The following is a 24000-nucleotide window of genomic DNA, read 5'->3' as shown; positions in this document are numbered from 1 at the left end:
TGCCTCAGTTTCCCCATCCCCAAAAAGGGGATAATTATCTTGACCTTCTTTCCTGAAGCCTCAAAAGAGTTTGCGATCTGTGTAGCATAATAATCATCACAGAGAGGAAAAGCTACACACCAGTGAAGCGGGGGGAACTGGGCAACAGATGGAGGGAAGCAGAAGATAGAGAGATGTGAGCAGCAGAGCAGCGCCCAGTTCTTTCCCCTGCAGGGTTAACAACAGTCTCCTCTCGCCTCCTCTGCTCGTTTCCCTCCCGGCTTCCTGCCATTGGCTGCCTCTGTAGGTTTAAGCTAAAAAGCCCCGTAATTAGGACCCCAGCTGACACCGAGCCAGGTTTCTGGGCAGGCAGATTTAAAAAAAAAAAAAAAAAATCTCCCTGGTGTAGCCTGGGTGTTTTCCTTTCGCTTTGCTGCGCAACCTTTCCAGCCATTCTCCCTCTGCCTGCGGCCCTTTGAAGCAGGTGGAGAACTGGGTGACCAGCCATCCCCGTGTTATGGGGCTTTGTCTTGTATAAGCAACTATCCTCCCCCGCCCTAGGGGAAAAAAAGTGTCCCAATTTTTCACCCTTGTTTTCTGGTCACCCTAGTTGGGGTGCGACGGGAAAGGGACAGGAATACAAACCTCTTGGCGTCTGGGCGAAGCAGATCTGCGCTCCGGCGCTGGAAGGAGGGGACCCCAGGAAGCGGCAGGTATGTGAACTGTTGCGGACGGTGCTGCTGTGATTCCCGGCAGGCAGGTCCTTTAGGGGTGGCATGCTTAGTGGTGCTGGGACAATTTGTACAGTGGGGGACTGAAAGCCACTGAACCAAACAGAACTTTTTCACTTCCAGCTCACCCCTCTGCCTGTTTCTGAGTGGGACAGGAAACACCACTGCGACTGGCACTGATTATACCCCCTTGCCAGCAGGCAGACCGAGCACAGAACGGGCAGGGGTGGACAAAACACCGCCCTCCCTGCTCCCCAAGAGGTGGTGAAACAACAGGGGCCAGATATTCAACAGAGCTCAGTGCCCACAATGGGGGCCAGGTCTATGTATGTGCAAAGAGCTCAGCTGTGATGTAGGCACTACTCGATTTTCAAAAGAGCCCAGACCGGTGGGCAAATCTGGCTGTAATTGTCACAGCCGGGAGAGGGCGTCACTGGGCGCTGAGTGCTTAAAATAGCTCCCCCCTTCATCTAGGTGCCTAGGCAGGAAGGAAAATCTAGCCCTGGGTGTGAGAGGAATAGCACTGGGTGGGACAAGGCCGTTCCATCTTGCAGGGATTTTGGTATTTTGAACATTTGCTTTCATTGGGAATGAAAACTACAAATTTTGAAATATTCCACCAAAGGGAAGTGAGCCCTGGCTCAAGTCTACCTGGTGGGCTGTCTTGGAGCCTGGGAGTCCTTCTTCCAATCCCGACCACCTCGTGGAATGCAGATCTTGAAAGATCCTGAGCCCAAGGCAGTCCACCCCGTGGGCTGCCCCATAGTCACAGCCTAGGTTCCCCGAGGCAGGTTGCCGAGAAGCCAGGTGAGAAAGCAGAGATGTGTCAAAACTTAGTCGAAATCGTTCCCCGTCCATGGAACATTTTGATGAAACAGCAAATGCTGATTTAAAAAAAAAGTTTCATTCCAATTTTTCTGACCAGCATCAGCTGACACCTGCTTGCACCTTGCTATGGATTCGGGGCTGCCAACCTGGATTCTTTCACCCGCACTCAACTCAGTTTAGAAAAGAAAAGAAAAGAAAAAAGAGGGATGTATCTGCAGATTGCTCAGCACAGCTACTACCCAACCTCTTGTTATAATGAATCACAGGTATCTCCCCTAGGGCTTTTAGTATAGTAGGCAGGTTACAGTAAATGGTGAAAATTGAGTATAAATCTGTATATTCAAAAGTGGCCTGGGATTTTGGGTGCCCAGCTTGAGACACCAATGGTCTGATTCCCAGCGTGCCAGTAACCGCAGCTCCTGCTTAGCACTTCAGCAAATCAGACCCCAGATGCCTCATGTTGGGCAGCCCAAAATTAGTGGACATGTCTGAAAATGCGGGCTGTAGTGAGAATGCAGTATATGTAAGCCCCGTCGTTTTCAGTTTAAACCGATTTTTACCGAATAATTCCCGGGTTTTACAAAAAGTATTATTCATCTTTTTCTGATTTTCACTCTACTTTTGTATCATTCAAATATATAAAAAACAACTTGTTTTATTAGGAAAATACCATACAAGGCATGAAATCTATGTGTTATGATAGTACATTAGGATTAGTCTGTGTGTATATGCAAAGTTGCCTGTTGAAATAAGGTTATGTATTAGTCTAGAACGGGATGGGCAAACTATGGCCCACGGGCCGAATCCGGCCCGTCAGGGCTTTGGATCTGGCCCACGAGATTGCCACCCTCGTGACACCGTGGGCCCCACGCCGCTGCTGGAAGCGGCTGGCACCACGTCCCTGCGGCCCCTGAGGGAAGCGGGGGGCAGAGGGCTCCGTGTACTGCCCTTGCCTCCAGGCACCGCCCCTGCAGCTCCCATTGGCCAGGAACAGGGAACCGTGGCAGGGACTCCACCTTAGCCCTGCTGTGCACCACTGCCACTCCCACTCTGGAGCCACTCCAGGTAAGCTGAACCCCTCCTACACCCCACACTCCAATCTCCTGATGCACCCTTCTACACCCCATACTCCTCCTGCGCCCCAACCCCCTGCCCTGAGCCCCTTCCTGCACACTGCACCCCCTCCCACACCCTACACTCCCTCCCGCACCTCAATCCCCTGCCCCAGCCCAACATTCATAGCCCTGCAAGCAATTTCCCCACCCAGATGTGGCCCTCAGGCCAAAAAGTTTGCCCACCCATGGTCTAGAAGATACACACAATAAACAAACAGGCCAGCACGCAAGCTCTGAAGTGTGTGTGCATCTGTACATACTGACGAATCTCATGCCCACCACGTACACAGTTCAAGCTGTTAGCAGATAACGGTTTAAAGATCTGACACACACTAAAATGGGAAGAAAATGAAAATCTGTATCAGAATACATTTCAGAACACAAGGAAGTATTCGAAAGGTTTTAAAAAACAGGAGAAAAGGATGAAGTTGAGTGTACAGTATGCGCTGCAAATGGTGTGGCCCAATTATTAAATGTAAATACTTATAGGTTATTAGTTCTAAGTCTACAACATAAACTGTTTATCCAAATGCAAAGTTTTATTTGGGGATTAGAGAGCTATTGTTTTCGTAAACTCAGAGGTGGCATTGTGTTTTGAGTTCTGTTTTAGTTCTGCAACAAACCACATTGATGAATAGAATTCAAAACATGAATCTACTGGATACTTTCCCCCCTGTCTTTCCATACACCAAAATAAACCCAAATATTTACCCAGAAAAAAAATTTTTTTGCACTGATTTTCACCTGTTTTTGTTCTTGTGATAACAAACACTGATAAATGCCCAGGAAAAATTAAATAACATAAAAACTGAAATTGAAGGGCCCTAAGTTTATGGTGTGCACAGAAAGAGAGTGATGAAAGACGAAGGTAAATCCTTATCACTTTAGTCTTAAACTGCATTTGGAACCACGGAAGGAGTAGGTTGCATTGAGCGTGACTTGAAAGTTAACGTTATGGTCTTGGCATAAGAGAGATGGAAGGTAGCATTCGTGGCCCATGGGGAGCTAATGTAGGAAAGCAAGATACAATTTCACATTCATTTACTGCCGTTCATCTGAGGATCTCAAAGCACTTCACAAAGGTTCATGTAACTATTGTTGTGCCCATTTTACAGCTAGGAAAACAGACTCCAAAGGGGGAAGTTCCCAGGGTCACACAGCAGGTCAGAGCCAGGAACAGACCTTAGGAGGCCGGCCTCACCATTTTGGGTTCCAAGCACTAAGGGCAAATTCAGGCCTGGTGTAAGCAGGAGAAACTCAATGGTGGAGCTGCACCTACTCACAGCAGCTCTGAATTGGGGACCTCACTGTTGAAAAGCCCCATGAGGAGTGTGTGTGGAGACAACAAGGTACTCTCCCAAGGGATTCCATGAGCCGCCCAGCACCTCAAGTTCATGGCTAATCTAGTCTGCAAAGGAATAAGCCTGCCAGCAAAGAGAACGACCTTGCACCAGAGGGGTGAGCCGGACAAGGTCATTAAATCCTCTTTCGCATGGATGAGCAAGCACCAAGGCCTGTGATTAATGGGGCTGCCTTCAGAGCGAGTAGGGGACAGGACAGGAGAGAGCCAAGGACCTGGGGAAGGAAGGACTGAGCCAACAAACTAAGGAGGGGGAAGGAGCTGAAAAGAAACAAAGGAGATGAACCTGTGGGAGCTGCCCGGCTCCGCCTAGGGAGGTGCTAGCTATTGTCATTCCCTGCTAATTGTGGGGAATTGTTCACAACTCAGCTGGCAGCTGGCCAGATTGATTAGTCACATAAAACCCAAACACAGGGTAGGACTCCAGGGGCTGGATTAATCTCCAGCCTAACCCTCCCTGACCGCCTTACTCCAGCCAGGGATACCACCCGGTTATTCCTCTCTAAGCACCATTTACCGCTCTGATGGAAGGTCCCATCCTGCCAGCCCTGAAGTCCGAGGTCTGTACTGCCCAGGCAGCGTCAATGCCAGCTCCTCTTATGTTACCTTCACCCCTGATCTGGATCATGGTGGCCAGGGTGCAGAGCCTGGGGAGTTTGCTATCTGGAAGGCCCTGGTTGGAAATCGAGGGGAAAAGCTGTTCCTGAAACTCTACGGAATTGTTATTTGTGTTTCAGAAGCACCTAGAGGACCCAATCAAGATCAAGCCCCGTTATGCTAAACACTGTAAAGAAACATAGTAAGGCACAGACCCTGTGCAAAGCTTCTAGACAAGACAGACAAAACGTGTGAAAAAGGAAGCATTATCACCATTTTACTGATAGGAAAACAGAAGCACAGAGGATGGCCCTGATCCTCTAGGCCAGGGAGACTCAAGACCTTGGTGGTTCAGGAGCTAAATTAGTGATCATCATTACCCAAAAGAGCCACAGTCGTGTGAATTCAGGGTTTCATTTACTAGCCATACACCTGCATATATATTAGTCTCACAGCAAAATGACTGACCAAGTATTCTACAATTGGTTAAGAACATAGTAAAAGCATCCTGATTGGTTAATAATTAAAATCACACGTTTTAATATCACATGCTGCAGAGAGCCACAGGAGACACATTAAAGAGCCACTTGCAGCTCCCGAGCCTCAGTCTGAGTATCTCTGCTCTAGGTATTTAGGTGCCCTTAACATTTTCAAAACTGCTGCTCAGCTATCGCCTAACCCCGTAGGTGCCCAAATCCCCTAAACCCCTGCTGGACAGCATTCACAAAGCGCTGACGCTGCCCTGCAGCAAACCAGCCATTTGGACCCCTGGAAGTCCTGAAGCAGGATTCTCAAACCAGGCAAGTATCAGAGGGGTAGCCGTGTTAGTCAAACACGGCAATTTCAAACCAGGCAAGGGAATTCCTATCTTGCTGGGGGGCCTGATCCTCTAGGTGTGCACTGAACACACCTACGACGTGCTACCTGTCAGACCCCACAGTGGAAGGACTGGATGCAGGCCACGGGTAGGACAGCACATGCAAAAGAGAGTTGGTGGCAGAGGGAAAGAAGGACAAATAGGAGAGGTACTGAGTGTGAGCCGAGTGGAAGGAGGCACCAATCTCTGGCCCAACAGCTCGGGGCACCAAGTTAGCCATTTAGGCTTCCAAATCCCGCTCCTCTCCCCAGCATTTCACTTCTGGCTACCATAGGCAGCTCCCCACTCAGCTTGTGGGCTTCTGAGGATCCCTTGCTTAGGTGCCTAATTCTGCCCTAGGGCTGCCACCGCCAAGATGCAAAAAAACCCCAAAAAGCGGCCACTGGCCACCGTACCACCACCAAAAAAGGCCCTAGTGCCGCTGGTGAGCTTGGGGTCCATCCTGCTTCCCAGAGCCCTCAAGGGAGTCCCCCTACCTATTCTCCCCATACATTGTATGGGGAGCTTGGGCACCGAGGGCTGAGACCACTAGGCAGCATGGCACCTAGGGGCCAGGCTAGGTGTTGCAATGCTGAACAGAAAATCTGGGCCAAAGTGGTTTGCCCAAGGTCACGCAGCAGGTCAGTGGCAGAGCCAGGAATAGAGTCCAGATCTCCTCAATCCCAGCCCAGGGAAAGGCTTCTGTCCTCTGAGGCTCATGCACCAGAGATGGAGCTCTGAAGTGCAAAGCTCTCCCTTGCTGGCATTGCAACACCAGTGCCATCACGTAGAGACGCCAGCCCAGCCAGTCGGGGGTGCCATTTGGTCGACAAAATGCATAGATTGGTCAGGCAAGTTTGTATCTTTTCCCTCTTTTTTCCCCAGCGGTAATTGTGGTCTCTCTGGCGGAACCACAGATCTCCCTTCCCTCCTCCAAGTTTGCAGTGAATTCTAGAGCCTGCCACTTGCTGCTCCCTTCCTGGGCTGGGTGCTGGGAACAAGGCAATCAGTCCTTTTTGTTTTTTCCTCCTGTTAATCGGCCAATCTGCTAAGTTAATTATTGACCCAGGCACCCAACAGAGAAACCTGAGCTCCCTGTGCTAATTACCTCGGAGGAGCGGTCTCAGGCCTGGAGAGGCGTGTGGATGAGACTCAGAAAAAGAGCCGTTAACTCATTAAAACCAAGAATTCCAAAAAGCTGCACCGATGGCTGGATTTAAAAGCCCCAGTGCACCCCTTGAGATCTCCGTACAATGCTCGCTCTGTTCTAAAGTTACTTTCCTGACCCTAGGCACACATGGAGCGCTCAGAATTCCAGGCTCTTCTGAATGGAGTCACAACAGAGGGGTGGGGGGATCTATTTCACATGCCTTCTGTAAGACTTGCAGATGATATTTCTGTGCCTTAGAAAGGTGCAGGTTATCCTGGGATGTGGGAGACAGGGTAGGGGAGGATGTTGCAGACACACACATTGGAGTGCGATGTATGTTGGAGTAGCATCTGTATTGCGGAAGGGAGTGTGTTGCACCTGGGGTTGTGGGATAGTGTAGCAAAGGGGCAGGCAGAAATGGCATTGGTACACATTGGTCACAAGACAGATGCCAAAGGGATGTTGCAGAAGGGGATAGAGAACAAGATAAGAACAGACATACTGGGTCATACCAATGGCCCATTTAGCCCAGTATTCTGTTGTCCAACAATGGCCAATGCCAGGTGCTTCAGAGAGAATGATCAGAACAGACCATCATCGAGGGATCCATTCCCTGTTGTCCACTCCCAGTCTCTGGCAGTCAGAGGCTAAGGACACCCAGAGCATGGGATTGCATCCCTGGTCACCTTGACTAATAGCTACTGATGGACCGATCCTCCATGAACTTAGCTAATTCTTTTTTGAACGCCGTTATCATTCCGGCCTTCACAACATCCCCTGGCAACGAGTTCCACAGGTTGACTGTTTATTGGATAGCTTGTTGGAAACGTCCTGGGAGCACAGAGACGTGTGCATGCTGGAGAGGGGTATACGTCGGGAGTATAGACTGGTCTGCCCAATGCAGAGGGGTGCACATGGAGAACGCGTTGGGATTGTGGGGTGCTGCAGAGGTACATATGTGCAACTCGAGTTCACTGGAGTTGGGAGCAGAGTGTGCTGGCTTTGAAAGTTACAGTGTGACTCCGGTCTATTAGCCAAGTAAAGGGAGTTAAGATGGCCCCTGACACAAAGCATAAGTTACAGCAGCTTAGACGCCTTCTCTGACTTGGGCCTGATGAGTGAACTGATGCCGGTGAGACTTCTCACAGCAGCTCCCTTTGTCTGTCCAGCTCTGGACTCTCACCCAGTGGCGTGACTGGCTTGATGCAGCGTGGATCAAGGAACGCCTTACAACCCCCACGTGCTGCAATCTGTGTCATATGGCTCGTAAATTCCTCTGCTCGTTCCCCCGGGCAGTGCTGCTGATCAGTCATGGCTCTGCAAACCCACCACCTCTGCTCTTCCTCAGTGTCAGCCCCGGTCTCCCGGGTTTCTCTCTGCTCAGCGCTAGGACAGGAAAGCCAGCCGCAGAGCGTCGGCCTCTGGGAAGGCATCCAAGGAACTGCAGGAGTTGAACAAGCCATCGCATTGACATCTTGGCTTTGTTTTGGAAATGGAAGCACGGAAGGAAGCCAGCGGTGGAACAGAGACACAGGGGGGGATGGGATTGGTTTCCACAGTGTAACCATTAGCCAGGAGAGGTGCCCGGTGTCCGCTGGGTGAGGTGGCTGCTTGGGCTAGAGGGAAGGATGATTAATAACAGATCTGTGGGGGGCTCACAGGGAAAAATAATTGTTTTCCACTGAACTGGAATAGACAGATTAAAGCTGCTTCCTGCTGCTGCACGGAGGGACAGGATGCTAAATCATGGGATAACTATGGGAGCATAGGGCTCTCACCAGCTGGGGAACTCTCCCCTACCTGGCCTATACGCACCACAGAGCCAGAGTCCATTCCAGCTGAGTACAGAAATCCAATTCAGGTTCCCTCCCACCTCAGGGGCCTCTCTCAGGGTCTGTCTGACTGTCACAGCTGCCTTTTAATTCCTTCCAGCCATGGCTCTGCATGGAATCCAGGGCCCCCTGCTTTTCAAAGCAACATGCGCCCTTCCAGGGTCATTAGTTGAGCCAGAGAGCTCCTGTTATCTCCAGCTAACTTTCCAAGGTCTCTCTGAATAATCCTTCCTTCAGCTGAAAAACTCCCGTTTCTTTTTTGCCTTTCACTAAAGGCTCTTGAGACATGTGAAGTTCAGTATGCCCCCGCATTGCTTTGCCTGCTACTGAAATGCAGCTACCTCTGGGGTGGAACTGCTCATCCCCCCCCAGTAAAGACGGAAGGTCCTGTGCTTTCTTTTGATGCCATATGTATATAAAGTAAGCTCCATATCAGTTCTGTAAGGCAGTAAATGTACATCACTAAGCACACATTATACAGGTTCTACATAGCCACTCAAGTGTTTTGTATGGGTCAAGGCACCAGAGCAATTCTGCAATGCTACCAGGCACTATATAGGTTCTGTATGGGAAAAGAATCCAGGCACCATGTAGGTAAATGTCCCATGTAGACCCCACAAGAGTTCTGGTTCCAAATCGGTTTTGTTTGACCAGTTGGGCCTGGTCTGAATAGAGGCACCATAACAAGACTTCAGGTCCCACCTGAAAGCCCTCCAAGCAGCACACGCAGAGGCACCAGCCTGCCCCATTAACAGTCCTGTCCCCTCTCACTTTAGTTTTGTTTCAGTTCTCGCTTCCTGCTGATGTCCCTGCCGAGCCCTACATGGCCCCGGAGAGAGACAAACCTCCCTGCAGTGGGACACTCACTGGCCTCGCACCCACCTCCTCTTCGGACAGTGACTCCGGCTGCGCCCTGGAAGAGTACCTGGAACGCGCAGCAGACGCTGCCCCAGCAGAGGTAGGCAGGATTCCTTCTTCGGCCCAGCCGTAGCTACTGCTTTTCCTCTGACCAGTGTCCTGCGAGATGGTATCGGGGGCTGAGACTTTCCCCTAGAATCTGAGCATGGGCTACTGCACATGCTGAGCAGGCCACCTTTGCTGTGCCTCCCTCAATGAAGCATGTCCCTTCTCTGTTGCGCCCACCTCCTGTCCCCGCTGGGACGCTGTTGTCACTGCATCTGGGAGCCATCATGTCACTTACCCCACAATCAGCTCTGCCACTACAGTGGCTCACGCCCAGCGGCAGGCAAGAGGGGAGAGGGCTGCGTTTGGTCCCGTTTAAACCTCCCATTGCATCACGGCGTCGCTCGATTGGCTTCCCTGGAGTGACCCCCCAGATCCCGACAGAGCACGGCTAGGGCTATGTTAGTGGGGTGCAGTCTCGCTGGGCTTCTTTAGGGGCTTGTGTCAGTGGGCACCTGCAAATACAAGGTGGGGGATAGTGCTGATGGGGACTATGCCAACTGCTCTCCGACAGCCCTGCCAAGGCGTTTATTTCAGGCCCGGGTTTCTCCAGCAAGCAGGCTGCTAACATGAAAGAAACAAAACTTCCAGGCACAGCCTGAGACAATCCAACTCCCTTTATCTGGGACCCAGCTCAGGTCCCCGGCAGGCCCAGATCTGCATTCTCCTTTCACCTGTGAGAGATTAACCCAGCAATGGAGCTCTAATAGCCTTGTTGCCACTTAAAGCAGGCCAAAGAATGAACCTCAGGCTTGTTTAGGAGCACGAGTCCCATGCTGCTTTGCAGCTAAGCTTTTTTTTTTTTTTTTTTTTTAACTAAGCAATAACTTTAGACCAGTGGCTCTCAACCGTTCCAGACGACTGTGCCCTTTCCAGGAGTCTGATTTGTCTTGCCTACCCCCAAGTTTCACCTCACTTAGAAACTACTTGCTTACAAAACCAGACAAAGGTGGCTAAACACACTAGCACTGAAACATTGCTGACAGTCTCATTTTTACCATATCATTATAAAATAAATCAACTGGAATGTAAATACTGTACTTACATTTCAGGGCACAGCATAGAGAGCAGCATAAACAAGTCATTGTATGAAATTTTAGTTTGTACTGATTTCGCTAGTGCTTTTTATGTAGCCTGTTGTAAAATGAGGCAACTATCTAGATTAGTTGATGTATCCCCTGAAAGATCTCTGCGTACCCCAGGTTAAGAACCGTTGCTTTAGAAAACTGTTGCAGCAGATAGTGTAGGAACAGTAACCACAAAATGTGTTCAGACAGTAGAACACAACGTTCCTACCAAAAAAGGAACAAACGAACGATCTCTAATCAGATCTGGTTGAGGCAGCTGGAAAGGACAAGGGGACAGGGAACTTAGAAAATAACCTAAGTAGACATATACACCAAACGAGGGAAATAGAGAAGGATTGGAATGATAAACAATATGAGGTAAGGGCATAATTAGCCTAAGAAAATCACAGGGGAAGTACAAGCATCTGCAGAGTGGATGCAGGTTATCAGCAACCGTCTGCAGCTGTTGGTAACTGTCGGCCTCGCTGGGTTTGTGCTGTCTTTACTAACTGTTAAATCCATGTGTCCACTCGGAGCTGATCTAGCCGAGGCTGGTTATTGAGCTAATCCGGACTCGAGAGAGCCCCTCTCACTAAACGGATCATCACCGTTAACATTTGTATCAATTATTGGGGATCAATTATTGCCCAATTATTAATCCTTGATTTGTCAGTATTAACACCCTTGGAAATCTTTTCACGTCTCTCCTGTGTGAATTCCCCAGGTATCTTCGTGCTTCGAGGCTCCCTCAGCGGACAGGGTGCCTGCTGCCACCAGGAGCCAGCTCCGCATCAAATCTCTCCTTCAGCAGCTGCCCCCGCAGGACTGCAATGTAAGATGGGCTGTGACTTTCCCATGGGGATTCTTTGTGCTGGCTATGGCTCGTGCATCCATCACTCTGCAGCATGAGCCAATCTCGTTCTTCCACACCCCATAGGCTTTGCCACCCTCTGCTACTCCGGCCTTAGCTCCCTCTCCCTTATCATCCTATGTACCTCCATCCTGTCCTGGAGCAACCCATTACTTCTGTCCTCCCACTCCAAAGACAACTTTGATGCTTCTCAATCCTGCTTTGCAGCCTCTCCACCCCTCCCCCCAGTATTCCAGTTCTGTGGTCCCCCATATTCTGCTCTGCCAATGCCTCTTATCCCTGGCCTGCTGCTGCCCCTGCTCTTCGCAGTCCTGGCTCTCTTGAGCAGAAGCCAGTGATGCCAAATTCTGCATTGGCTCTGCAATGTGGACACGTGCCCATGGCAGCCAAAGCTGTGACCTCTCCAACCAGGGCTAGTTCGAGGGACAGGGGAGCATGGCATCACCCTGGCCCCCAAACTTCCCAACTGCTGTGCCGCTTGGCTTAGTTCCTCCACTCCTGATTGGCCAGCCAGCCTTTTGGCTTTTTTAAAATTATTATTTTTTGCTCGGCCACATGGGCTCCCGACTCCAACCAAACTCCTGGCACTTGTGCCTACGCTCCAATGCGATGCCCATCGCCACAGCATCCAAGCACTTCTTCCACATTTGAGCACCGGGTTGCAGGGGTGAAACCCCCAATGCTCCTGCTGCTGTGATGCCATCTTCTGGTTCCTTTCCAGGACAGGTACTGCCCTGGCCTTGGGGAGGAGGAGAGGAGACAACTGCAAGCGTTCAGTGCCCGTCGCAGGCAGGAGTCACTGGGGCAGGGATTTGCATGCCTTGTGCCCTCTGCCCACCTTTGTGAAAAGGTAAGACGTTGCCATGCCCATTCCAACCTACTTTGTTTCCAGGACATGCCAGGCTGTAGCCTGGGGTCCATCAGCACCCGCAGCTATGCCCCTTTCCCCTTTGACTGGCCAGCTCACAGGTCCCGGGACAATTCTCAGGGCTGATGATATCCATTTGCCTTGCAGTGCGGCAGGAGGTTGAACACAGGGGACCTGGGGGTTTTTGCATCCAGGCTGGGGGACCGGTCCTGCTGGCATCCCTCCTGCTTTGTCTGCCACTCCTGCCACCAGCCTCTGGTTGACCTGATCTACTTCCACCAGGACGGGAAGCTCTACTGCGGCCGACACCACGCGGAGTTCTTCCGGCCACGCTGCGCCGCATGCGATCAGGTAGGTACACAAGCAACTGCGCAGGCACCGGGGGCTGAGTGTGACTGTGTCCCACTTTGAAATCACTGGAACTGCTATGCCACGCTAGGCCTTGGCTCCATTTAGTCCGGTATCCCCGCCATACTGCACCAGCCCATTGGTCCATCTACTCCTGCATCCTGGCTCCAGCCAATGACGCTCAGAGAAAGCTGAAGATGCCCAGTTGTACAATGCTGTCCATGGTGTGTACAGAGGCAGCGGGGGTTCCTTCCTGACCCTTGCAACAACCCACTTATGCCCTGAAGCATGAAGTTTGATCATCCCCATTTTAGCATCAGAAATAAGCTCAAATCCCCCAAAATTTGCAGGAGGAGGGGTTACAACCCAGATCCAAATGCTACCAGCTTCGGGGCTCCATCTCCACCTTTGGTGTCCAGCTGAGGTCTCCCTTGTGCCTTCTCTCGCCAGCTGATCTTCACAGACGAGTGCACAGAGGCCGAGGGCAGGCGCTGGCACACGGAGCACTTCTGCTGCCTGGAGTGCGACCTGCCTCTTGGGGGGCAGAGGTATGTCATGAAGGGCGGCAGACCCTGCTGCTGCAGCTGCTTCGAGAGCCTCTACGCGGAGCTCTGCCAGGCCTGCGGCGAGCTCATCGGTAGGTAGCAGTCAAACCGTTCACGGCTCTGAACTTGGAGATCACACCAGGCATCGGGGGCGGGGGGGAGGGGGGCGTGCAGAGTAGGCTGAAGGGTTCTGCGGGCGGCTCAGAGCAGCCAGAGTTCCAGGGCGGAGGGATTAGAATGAATGGGAGGCAGTGGGCCTGGGATGGCCCAGCTGAGGCCTCACTGGGAGAGGACGGGCACCACCTTGAGCAAAAGCCTCCTATCCTTCTAACGTGGGCTGTCGCTCACTGTGCTGTGCCTCAGGTGTCGACAGCGAGCAGGCCACTCACCAAGGCCGGCACTGGCATGCCCGGGCCTCTTGCTTCTGCTGCAGCCTCTGCCAGAAACCGCTGCTAGGACAGCCGGTCACGGCCCATCACAGCCTCCTCTACTGCTCCGAGGCCTGCAGCTTGGAGAAGGCAGCGGCGTCCTCCACAGCCTCGGACTCGTCCGACTCCGCCTTCATCTCGGCTCCATCTCCCGACTCGACGCCCGTCTCCAGGGCCAGCAGCGAGGGCGGCAGGAATGCCCCTCCGGCTCCAACAACGGGTGGCGATTCCTGTCAACAGAGGGCAGAGGCGGAGGGTACAGTCATGTGCGATCCCCTTTCAAAAGCGGGGAGGGGGGGAAATTGGGGGCAAGGAGAACTTTGATCCCGAACGGCCAGGACAGGGAATCCACAGAATTTTCCCTTAGCAGCTAGAGGCCAGGGCATGTCCTCCTGCCAGCACATAGTGTCAGGGCTGGCTTGAGTGTAGGATCAGTCTCCTCTTGCTCACATCAGTGAAGTCACTGGGAGGTTGCATGATCAGCAGGATCAGAATCAGGCCCATAAGCTCTACCATGACAGACCAGCCTGTTGGACCTCGGGAACATCTCCAGCGGTGGCCAACAGCTGATGCCACAGGGTAAGACATAGGGTGGGGAAAATTCTGCCCTGATTTATGCAGCTCCATCGGCTTCCATGTACGTGTCAAGGCAGAACTTGGCTTGGGCTCCAGCATTGTACGTCAGTTGTCATCAAGCGGGGGTGCGCGGCATGGTGGTGAGAGGCACATTCAGATCCTTTTCTTTCGTCTTCTCCCCTCTTTCAGAGATAGAGGACTCCCCTGATCAAGCCTCCACGCGCCCCGCATTCAGAAGCCAGGATGGCCACGGGACAGCATTTAAGGAGAGGAGTAAGGGAACTCCCTGTCCCAGTGCGCTGGCACAAGCAGCTGCCGCTCCCCTGGGGCAGGAACGATCCTCCACCACCCTGCCCAGTGAACTGGGTCTGAATGGACCTGGGGCCTTGGGCGACCAGCTCCCTGGGAGGCTCAGGCCTCAGCCAGGCGGTGGAGCCCTGCACTTTAGAATCAGTTCATCCACCGACCCCAGTATGGCTGCACGACAGAGCCCGGGCCCATCGCTCACGGACGCCCGCCCACCGGCTGTCATGGAGGAAGAAGATTCCTGGTGCCCGACTTGCTCTTCCTCCTCGGACTCAGACTCGGAGCAGGAGGGCTTCTTCTTTGGGAAACCGATCCCGAAGGCTGAGCCGGCCCTCCCTGGCAGGGAACGGAGTGGCCTTGGCAGGGCGGCAGGAAGGAGCAAGCACTTGGCCAGGCTGCGAGGAAGCCGCAAACACTGCAGCATTTCCTAGCAGGGGGAAGGCTGGGCAAAGAGCAAGGGCTCCCCAGGCAGCATGGAAAGGACAGAAAGGGGGTGGACAGCGGGAGGAAGAACTTGTTAGTTAGGCAAGTGTATTTAACCAGAGGGTCCCCCCCAGCAGACAAGCCAGGGGACGAGAAGTATCCCCATGATGAAGAACAAGTACAGCAAGCCGGGGAGGGGAAGGCAGACAGCCCTTGGGGGACACAGACATCCCCTCTCTTACCTCACACCCAGACATGGGAAAAGACAAACCAGCCAGCTCTGTTTGTTTTCCAGAGCCCCTTGTACTGTGAAACTCAGGGCGGGGTTGTTTACACAGCAAGGCTGCCTACAATCCAAATCTTTCCACTGCCCCATCGTAGGTTTTCGCAAGCACTGGAGAGCTCAGAGGGGCAGGACACAGGCGGCAGAGTTTGGCTGCTCCGCCAAAGGGGAACTTTTGCTCTCAGGACCTCTGTGCTGAGAATCCCGTTCAGACTGGGGGTGGCCTGGCCCCTTTCACCAGCCCACCAGGACCGATCAAAGATGGACACCGGATCCTTCAGCTCAGGGTCGAGTGCAGCTTTCTCACCCGCAGTGAAAGCTCTGAAGGAGGATGACTGGACTTTGGAGAGAGAAGGAGGGTTTTGAAATCCCAGAACCAAACTTTAAGCAGCGAAGCGCCCCCAGGGCGGGGGTGGGGAGGGGCAGACTGTGAATGTGCCGGGGGATTCCAGAGATCAGTTCCTAAGCTTCACCAATAAAGCTCAACACAGACCTGAAAGGGGTTGGTGTGTGGATAAGAGAAGCAGGTTCTGGGTGGGACATGCTCTGCCACCTGCCTGACTGCTTCCTGCAGGAGGAAGAAGGAAAGGGCCTCACTGCATTACAGGGCATCCAGCAGGGGCGGCTCCAGGCACCAGTGCAGCAAGCATGTGCCTGGGGTGGCCTGCCGGTCACTGTGGGGGCAGCAGTCAGGCTGCCTTTGGCGGCGTGCCTGCGGGAGGTCCGCCGGTCCCGCGGCTGCGGCGGCAATTCAGCAGCGGGTACGCCGAAGGCGCGGGACCGGCGGACCTCCCACAGGCACGCCGCCGAATCTGCGTTACCAGCCGAACTCCTGCGTGCATGGCGCCGAAAGCCGCCTGACTGCCGTGCTTGTCGCAGCAAAATAGAGCCGCTCCCGCATCCAGTCGCTGCCCAAAGCAAAGGGGCTTCCCTTCCACCCAGGGTCTGTCTACATTACAGCTGCAGTAGTGGGCTGCAGCTGTAGCACTGGAGTGTAGACGCTTCCCACAATCGCGGAAGGAATTTTTTCCGTTGATGCGGTTAATGCACTTCCCCGAGAGGCAATAGCTACCTCGATGGAAGAATCCGTCCGTTGGCCTGCCTGCGTCTACCCAGGGGGTTGAGTCGGCCTAAATTTTAGACGTGGACCAGATCTAAGCCATTGGCATGGAATATGCTGGCGGGACAGAGCAGTTTTGAAACAGGAGGGGATGGGAGTGCTGCGGGGCCGATGTAAGGAGCCCAGGTATGGACGAGCAGGGGAGCTGCAAGTCAGGAGCGAGGTGCATCAGCAGAGCTGGGTAGGGAGTCCAGGATTGCAAACACAGAGGAGCAGAGCTGCCGTGGGACTGAGGATTAAGCTGGCCTAGGGCCATATTTTTCAGAAAAGTCCAGCTCTCATTTAGGCAGAAAATTAAGTGGAGAGATTTCCCGAGGAGCCCAGCACACTGGTTGCTGAGGGCTTGAAAATAATCCAGCCCTTAGCTCCTTTAAAAATCCCACCTCCTGTAGCTACCTGCATCACACCTTGCGCCAAGCAGAGCCGCCAGTCCCTCCTACGGGAGAAATACCCCAAATTGAATGTTTTGAAACAAGCATATAACGGCCTCAACCGAACAGCGGCTGCCTTATTTACCAGCTTCCCCATTAACTCCCCTCAGTGGCTCAGTCAGCAAGCGGCTGTATTCACACTGGAGCAGACTGACACAGGAACGCTGATGGCGCAGGGGCAGCTGCAGGGGTCCCGCTGCCCTCCGCCTGCAATTTTATTTTTCAGAGATAAAACAATTTTCTCCAGAAAACAAACATTTCAGTGTTCAGGGAAGCCAAGCAAGGACTTTCAGGGACTCCTCTCCTTCAATGAAACCACGGGGCTCAGGGGCCCCGATCCTGGCCAGGTGAAACTGCTGCAAGTGTTCTCCCGAGGAGGCTGTCGCCCATCACTCCCAGCGTCGGTTTCAGTCAGCCCCGCCCAACAACCCCCGTACCCATCCCCAGCCCCTCTGGCACAACCTATCCATCCCCATGGTTACTGACCCCTTTGGCCCTAGCACCGCTCGGCCCTCCCCCAGGCCGTCTCCTCCCCTCCCAAATTACTAACCCTCCCGGCCACTTCAAGCCAACAGCCCCTTTCCCGTTCCATGCCGTTCTCCGGCTGCAGCCGCACAAGTCCATAGCTGCTGGTTTCTCATCCCAGCCAGAACCACTGCTGGGGCTCCAGCCCCAGTCCCCAGCAGCGCTTCCCCCTCCCCCCCATCAGACTCAGAGCCAGAGCAGATGTCTCCCGCTGTGCTGCCTCTCAGGAGCGGGCAGAGCCCGAGTCGTAGCTGCTAATGAAGCGCTCCAGCTCCTGCAGGCAGTGGCCCCCAACCTGCCGCAGGTTGGCCCGCAGCGCAGACCCCATCGCCGCCTCCATGGAGGGCTCCTTGTGCAACAGCGTGGTGGCCACCACAGCAAAGGCCAGGCTGGATTGCTGGTAGGACTGCAGGGAGGGGAGAAGGAGAGCTTGTCAGACGAGGCGGCGGGCAGGCAAGTCCCTAAACTCAACCTGGGTGCCTGAGATTCCCCCTAGATGTATTGAGGCCTGACGGGCAGCCCCGTGAAAATGATCCGAGCTACTCTACGACTCAGGCCAGTGGCACCCCCTAGGGCTGGGGCAATAATGTGCTTTCATTGATTCCTGCTGCTGTCATGACGCACCTCTGCTGGGCAGCCCGAGGACCTCTCCCCGCTCCTGTGTGGCCGTTCCCTCCCTCCGCCCAGAACACTTTGCTACCACGAGAACCTTGCAAGGGGTCAGGCTCTGGAGTCTCAGCCGCAGGGGTGGACAGATGGGCCAGCCAATCACCTGGGAGTGTTGAGACAACAGGGCAGCCCTCAGACTGCTCCCAGTCCCTGGCCATTTAATCCACTCCCCAGCAGAGTGTGAATCCAGGAGGAAGAATATTTTTCGCATGCCGTGACGGCCACAGGCATCAAAAACGAATCAAGGAGGAGGACTGGGCTAGGAGTGAGGTTGCTTTGACTTCCTGGCACCAAACTCCCTAGTCCTGAACCGCTCCTGGCTGGTGGTGGGGTTTTGCCTCTAACCTCACTCTTCCCAACCCAGGATCACACTGGTCATTCATGGATAGCAGACACATGAAACACCCTCCCTGAACCTATTGCACCTGCTTTGAAGCCCTCACTGCAGCTGTTGATTTGGGGCGAGCCATGCAGATGACGGAGGTGGTTTGGGAAGGGAAGGGAAACCCAGATCCTGCACACATCAAGAGCCTCAATGCATCTAGGTCCGACCCTGCTCCTGGGTGAGCAAGAGGGGACAGTTAGAACTTACTAGCTCAATTTCTTCCTTTCTGGCCAGTATGGCAGCAGAACGAAGGTACTCCGCTGGGGTAGCCAGAGCAGAGCAGGCCTGGTAAGGATAGCCTGCGTCCTCCTGATGAGCGGCCAGCTGCTCCTGCGTTGATTTCAGACAGGGTGAGGGAAAGAGGTTAACCTGCTCTGGGGGAAGACAGGGCTGGACGTTTGCAGGTACAGGAGTGAACAGGGCTACTGACAAATTAAATCGTCCCAAAATCAAATCCAATAGCGAGTGGAGAAGCCAGGGATAAACTCTCCCCCTCATCGCTTGGTGAAAGTGGGAGCATTAGAGGGATGGCTGCAGAATATTTTAAAGCATTTTTCTGAGCTTTATGCCACCTGCCCCAGCTTCCTGTCTGGGTAGCAAAGGGGTGACAGAGACAGGCACCAGTCCAGGTCAGCTGCGATGAAAAGTCGCTACAGTCGGATCGCTGTTCTCGTCCCTTGCGTGAAGGGAGGTTGTGATAAATGAAGGGGGAGATAACTCCCTTTTATGGACACCTAGTTAGTTATGAAATCCCTCTTAGTAGCTGTTCTCTACTTGCTTTACCTGTAAAGGGTTAAAAAGTCCACAGGTAAAAGGAAAGAAGTGGGCACCTGAGCAAAAGAGCCAATGGGAAGGCTAGAACTTTTTTAAAATGGGAAAAAACTTCCCTTTGTCTGGTCTGTTCTCCGGAGAGAGGGGAAGGTGCAGAGACAGGGCTATAGGGTGACTAGATGTCCCGATTTTATAGGGACACTCCTGATTTTTGGGTCTTTTTCTTATATAGGCTACTATTACCACTCACCCCCTGTCCCGTTTTTTCATATTTCCTGTCTGGTCACCCTACAGGGCTGGGACTATGCTGTAAAAAGGTTTTGGTCAGGTATGGAAATCATCAGATCATACCTCAAACCTCCTCAGGAATCAGAAAATGTCTAGAAAGACGCGATTAGGTTTATTTCTGTTTATTTCTTATTGGCTTGTGGACTCCTCTGTGCTAACCCCAAATGCTTTTTTGTTTGTCTTGTAACCTTGAAGCTGGACCTCAAGAAGGTTGTTCTTGATGTTTAATTTTTGTAAGTGGTTTTTTTTAAATCTAGCAAAAGCCGAAGTTCCAGGTGTATTTTCTTTCTTTTTGTTTTTAATATAATTTACCCTTTTTAAGAACAGGATTGGATTTTTGGTGTCCCAAGAGGTTTGTGCACATGTTTAATTAGCTGGGGGCAACAGCTAATTTCCTTTGTTTTCTTTCTCGGCTCTTCCCTGGGGGGTGGGGGGGAAGGGTGTGTGTGTGACAGGGCTTGAGGGTACCCCACAGGAAGGAATTCCCAAGTGCGCCTTCCTGGGTTCCAAGGGGTTTTGCATTTGGGTGGTGGCAGCATCTACCCCTCCAAGGTCAGAGAAGCTGTAACCCTGGGAGTTTAATACAAGCCTGGAGTGGCCAGTATTGATTTTTAAAATCCTTACGGGCCCCCACCTTCTGCACTCGACGTACCAGAGCGGGGAACCAGCCTTAACAGAGGTTGACGGCTCTCAGCCCCGTTCACGGTGGGCAGGCACCCCTGGAACAAAAACCACCACCACTGACAGCCCTAGCAAAGCTGCCAAGAAATTAATGGCTCACGGGGGATGCTTCCCAGAATCTACTGCCTTGGCATCTGCTTTGAAGCACCCGTGCAAAGGATTCTGGGGGTGTTTTGGGAAACAAAAGCGGGCTGGGCAAGGACTTAATCCCTCCCAGGCCTAGGGTGCCAACCTGGGAGAATGGGGGCAAACAGGTCAGTTCATACCAGCTCAGTTTCTTCCTTTCCCACGGGAGGCAGCTCCTCTGTGATCTCAGACCAGAGTGGAGGTAAAGCAGCTAGAGCAGAGACAGCCTGGCTGAGAAGATCTGGGGCCTTCAGGTTGTCTTCCAGCTGGAGCTGTGGAGATTGCAGAGGGGATGAGGGAGGTTATGCCATTCCAGAGGCACCTCCCACGGCGGCAGCGAAGACACTAACAAATCAAAGCCAAAAGACTGGCTGGGCCGTGGGAACGTTCCCCAGAACCCTTAGCGTGGGTTAGTCTTGTTGCCTCCACTGATGCACGGCTGGGGTAGCGCAGAGGATTCTGGGAACAAGCATCAATTCCACGGGATGGGGCAGGGAAATGGAAGTGGGGAATGTGTGGGAAGAGGGCATCAAACCCCACCTTATCCTAAGGCCCCAGTGCATCTGATCCAAGGAGAAGGAGAAGGGAGGGTCAGTTCATACCAGCTCAGTATCTTCTGTTCTGATGGGATGAAGCTCCTCTGTAGTTTCAGGTGGGGCTGGAGGCTCAGCAGCCAGATCAGAGCCGGCCTGGCTGGGATTGTCTATGTTTTCGTGGCTGGCTTCCAACTGGACCTGTGGAGTTTTCAGATGGAGTGAGGAACAGTTAGATTGTCCCAAGGGAGGATGGGGCTGTGGGTGCATGAGCAAAACAGAAGCACCAGAAGCTCCAAAAGTGCAATCAAACTTTGCAGCTTCAGGGCAGATTCTGCAGGGATAAAATCCCTCTGATGTCTCACAGCAACTGGGAGAATTACAAAGACTACTGTAATAATAATCCCTAGCGCTTAGCTAGTGCTTTTAATCCGTAGAGTTCGTAGCGCTTGACAAAGGAGGTCAGTGTCATGAGTCCCATTTTACAGATAGGGAAACTGAGGCATGGGGAGGGGAAGCGATTCGCCCAAGGTCACCCAGCAGGCCAGTGGCACAGCTGGGAACAGATTCCAGATCTCCTGCATCCCTGTGTTCTAACCATTAGACAACACTGCCTCCCGTTCCACACCATAGAACACATGAAACGCACTTGTGACCCAAGTGCCCTTTTATCCATTCGCTACGTTAGGGGAGGGGGCAGACTCCTATCTGAGCAGCCTTGCACCTCGACGTCGTCAGTGATGTAACAGTGCTACTGCTGCTGCTGGACAAATGCTCCCATCCCCATCATCTCCCTTGGTTGCACTTAGCTGTCTTCTGCACTGCCTTAGCAGAGTCTAAAGGACTGAATGGACCACGCAGATGCTACCCACAAACTTTTGCGCCCGTTGTCTTTGAAACGCCTTTGAAGCGCCACGGCAGCTGGTGCCAAGGCTTATGGGGTGTGTTTGGGACTAAACGGCAATCCACTGTCAATCAATGCCAGGTGGGCATGAGGAAGGCTCTTCAAATCCCATCTCCCCACAGAGCACCAACACGTCTGGCCTCGGGGAAGAGCTGAAAGGGGGGACGGATTAGCTCATACCAGCTTGATTTCTTCCTCCGGGAGACAAAGATCCTCCGGGGTGTCAGCCAGGACTGAGTCAGTCGCCAGAGTGCAGCAGGCCTGGCTGTGATTGTCTGCAGACTCCAGCTGGACCTGCAGAGATTTCAGACAGATGAGGACAGTCCCAGGGCAGGATGGGAGCTGTGGGTGCAGGAGTGAACAGTGGCCCTGGAAATGCAGACAGTCAATCAGACCAAGGAGCTCTGTGGTTCTAGAGGAGATTCAGCAACTGGAGAAGCCCGGAATAAAACCCGCCCCCATCCCATTTCTCTCTGCACTGGGGAGTGTTGCAGAGACGCACACAGAACGTTCCTTGTGTACGATTTCCAGCTTGCTGCTGCACTGGGAATTCAGGCTCCCCCTGAAAACCAGCCTATTGCTGCAGAGCCATCCGGTGGCCCGCGTGAAGCGAGTTTGGTGGGTCTCAGCCCGAGCTCCCCCCCGGACAGCTGCCAACGCCACAAAAAGCTGCCGTCGTCATTAGCCTCCTTTACAGTGAGTCTTGGCAAAGTGTCCCAAGATGAAAGGGGAAGAGGCTCCCCAGAATCCTTCACACTGGCTGCTTTGACACCCTCCTGGCTGTGCTGCCCCAGCCATCACTAAGGATGCGGGGGGGCTTGTGAGATCCAAAGGGGAGCCCTGCACAAGTCACGGTGGGCGAGTGAAAGGAAGCGACATGCGGGGACAAAGGGATCCAAATCCCGTCCTATCCTCCTCAGACTGCAAACTCCTTTGGGCAGCACGTGTCCCTTTGTTACAGGGACGTACAGCACCTAGCGTGAGGGGGCTATTGCAAGGCCCTAGGGCACCAACACATCTGCTACAAGCAGAGTGAGAAGAGCCGGGTGAGTTCCTACCAGCTCAATTCCTTCCGTTCCCATGGGATGAAGATCCTCTGTGGTTTCGGGTGAAGCCGGGGGTTCAGTATCCAGCGCAGAGCCGGCCTGGCTGGAAGGGTCTGTGGCTGGCTGGCTAGCTTCCGGCTGGACCTACAGAAGTTTCAGATGGGATGAGGGAAGGAGGTTAGACAATCAGAGGAGAGCAAACGGTGAGCTTGCATTCCCTCTGGCCAGGCTACAGCATCACACCATGATGTTGGGCATGAGGCGGCCAGTCCAGCACCTTTCACCAGCCCTTAATTCACCCCCCTCGCTACGGCAGAACAATCGCCAGCCTGAAGCTGGGTCCAAGAAAGGGGAAATGAATCTCCCCCTAGCAGGCTGCTGCTGTGCCTGAGGTTCATCTCAGCGTCTGCAAGGACTTGACTGAGCCCTCAGCAAGGAGATGAAAGGGGAAACCCTACCAGGGACTTCTCAGCTGGAACAGAGGGAGAGGTGCAGCCAGCAGCTGCCGGCTGCAAAATGGCCCTGGTAAGGTTGCTGCTGCTTGCCTTTGCCAAATATAGAGGGCCAATCCCAGCAAGGCATGCTGGGAAAAAGAAGTTCCAATAAGATGGTGACCTTGCTCTAAGAGAGTGAGTAGGCACCAAAAAGTCCCTAGGGGAAGGGGCTGTGCCTCTTATCTTCTCGTGTGGCCCCACCTTAGATTGGAAGCTCTTTGGGGCAGGGACGATGCCCATCTCTCTCTCCGTACCCTGCAGCACCCGAGCGTCACACAAATCCCCCTAAGCCCGAGGGACTTAGGACACAACCTTGTCCTTGAGACCCATCCATTGGCCAGGAAACCCAGCCCGTTCTCTGCCCCGCCCCCCGCCCCTGACCTGGGGCGGTTTGGGTTCTTTCACTGGAGCTGCGGAGTCTTTCTTGGATCTTCCAGGCTTCTTGGGTGCTGCTGATTTCGCTTTCTCTGTCTTAGAAGAGAAACTTTTCTTTCTACTCGACTGGAGGAAGGAAAAAGAGCAGAGGCTGGAGTCTCCCAGGGAGGCCGACGACCTGGACGACTTGAACTTTTCTGCAAAGAGACCAATGGGGACAGAATGAGGCAGACAGAACCAGGGGGCAGCGGGGACGCTGGGCCTACGGGGGCCGGGCCACAATCCTCCTGAGTGAGGGGCAGGAGCTCTGGTTTTAACACTGAGACGCCTTCTGCTCTCCAGTCTGGGTGGAGAAAAATCAAACGGGTCCTCCTGGGCCACTCCTCAGCCCAGGCAGACTCTGCCACCCAGCCTCTTCTATGGGCTTCAGGCTTCCTCCTTCCACCCCTGGATCCTTCTCCTAACAGAGCCACGTGCCAGCAGTCAGCTGTGCTCCACAATGCCCTGCTTGCAGCTCTTTCTGGGA

The 24000-nt window shown here is 53.3% G+C and overlaps 2 protein-coding genes across 22 annotated transcripts in view; one reads left to right on the top strand and one right to left on the bottom strand.

Moving 5' to 3' along the window:
- Nucleotides 1-220: 220 nt before the first annotated feature.
- Nucleotides 221-15625, top strand: PRICKLE4 (prickle planar cell polarity protein 4). 2 transcript variants are annotated; one of them, XM_005308289.4, is made up of 8 exons: nucleotides 221-692; nucleotides 9236-9406; nucleotides 11203-11310; nucleotides 12071-12199; nucleotides 12365-12568; nucleotides 13016-13202; nucleotides 13474-13794; nucleotides 14304-15625. In XM_005308289.4, exons 2-8 carry the CDS (start codon nucleotides 9272-9274, stop codon nucleotides 14849-14851), a joined length of 1632 nt encoding a protein of 543 aa, XP_005308346.2. In that variant the 5' UTR covers nucleotides 221-692; nucleotides 9236-9271; the 3' UTR covers nucleotides 14852-15625. The 2 variants fall into 2 exon arrangements, with proteins under 2 accessions (XP_005308346.2, XP_005308345.2); XM_005308288.4 differs by having other exon boundaries at nucleotides 222-692; nucleotides 9225-9406.
- Nucleotides 15626-16828: 1203 nt separating this feature from the next.
- The window catches only part of LOC101952808 (uncharacterized), a 30551-nt gene continuing 23379 nt past the window's right edge, over nucleotides 16829-24000 (bottom strand). For all 20 annotated transcript variants that reach the window (XM_065591584.1, XM_065591592.1, XM_065591585.1 and 17 more), the window contains 7 exons: nucleotides 23481-23671; nucleotides 22618-22749; nucleotides 21740-21853; nucleotides 20725-20856; nucleotides 20263-20394; nucleotides 18464-18586; nucleotides 16829-17608 (listed from right to left, as the gene is read on the bottom strand). In XM_065591584.1, coding sequence (XP_065447656.1) covers nucleotides 17426-17608; nucleotides 18464-18586; nucleotides 20263-20394; nucleotides 20725-20856; nucleotides 21740-21853; nucleotides 22618-22749; nucleotides 23481-23671 — 1007 coding nt within the window. In that variant the 3' untranslated portion in view covers nucleotides 16829-17425. The remainder of the gene's footprint in view (nucleotides 17609-18463; nucleotides 18587-20262; nucleotides 20395-20724; nucleotides 20857-21739; nucleotides 21854-22617; nucleotides 22750-23480; nucleotides 23672-24000) is intronic.

The sequence above is a fragment of the Chrysemys picta genome, chromosome 4 (assembly GCF_011386835.1).
Source record: "Chrysemys picta bellii isolate R12L10 chromosome 4, ASM1138683v2, whole genome shotgun sequence".
Taxonomy (NCBI): Eukaryota; Metazoa; Chordata; order Testudines; family Emydidae; genus Chrysemys; species Chrysemys picta.
This window is presented reverse-complemented; position numbering and strand designations above follow the sequence as displayed.

Bases quoted from the DNA above. Each gene is read 5' to 3' on its own strand.
- PRICKLE4 (XM_005308289.4), top strand. From the start codon at position 9,272: ATGGCCCCGGAGAGAGACAAACCTCCCTGCAGTGGGACACTCACTGGC. The intron at 11,311-12,070 runs GTAAGATGGGCT...GTTCCTTTCCAG, and splicing joins TGCCCCCGCAGGACTGCAAT to GACAGGTACTGCCCTGGCCT. The intron at 13,203-13,473 runs GTAGGTAGCAGT...GCTGTGCCTCAG, and splicing joins GGCCTGCGGCGAGCTCATCG to GTGTCGACAGCGAGCAGGCC.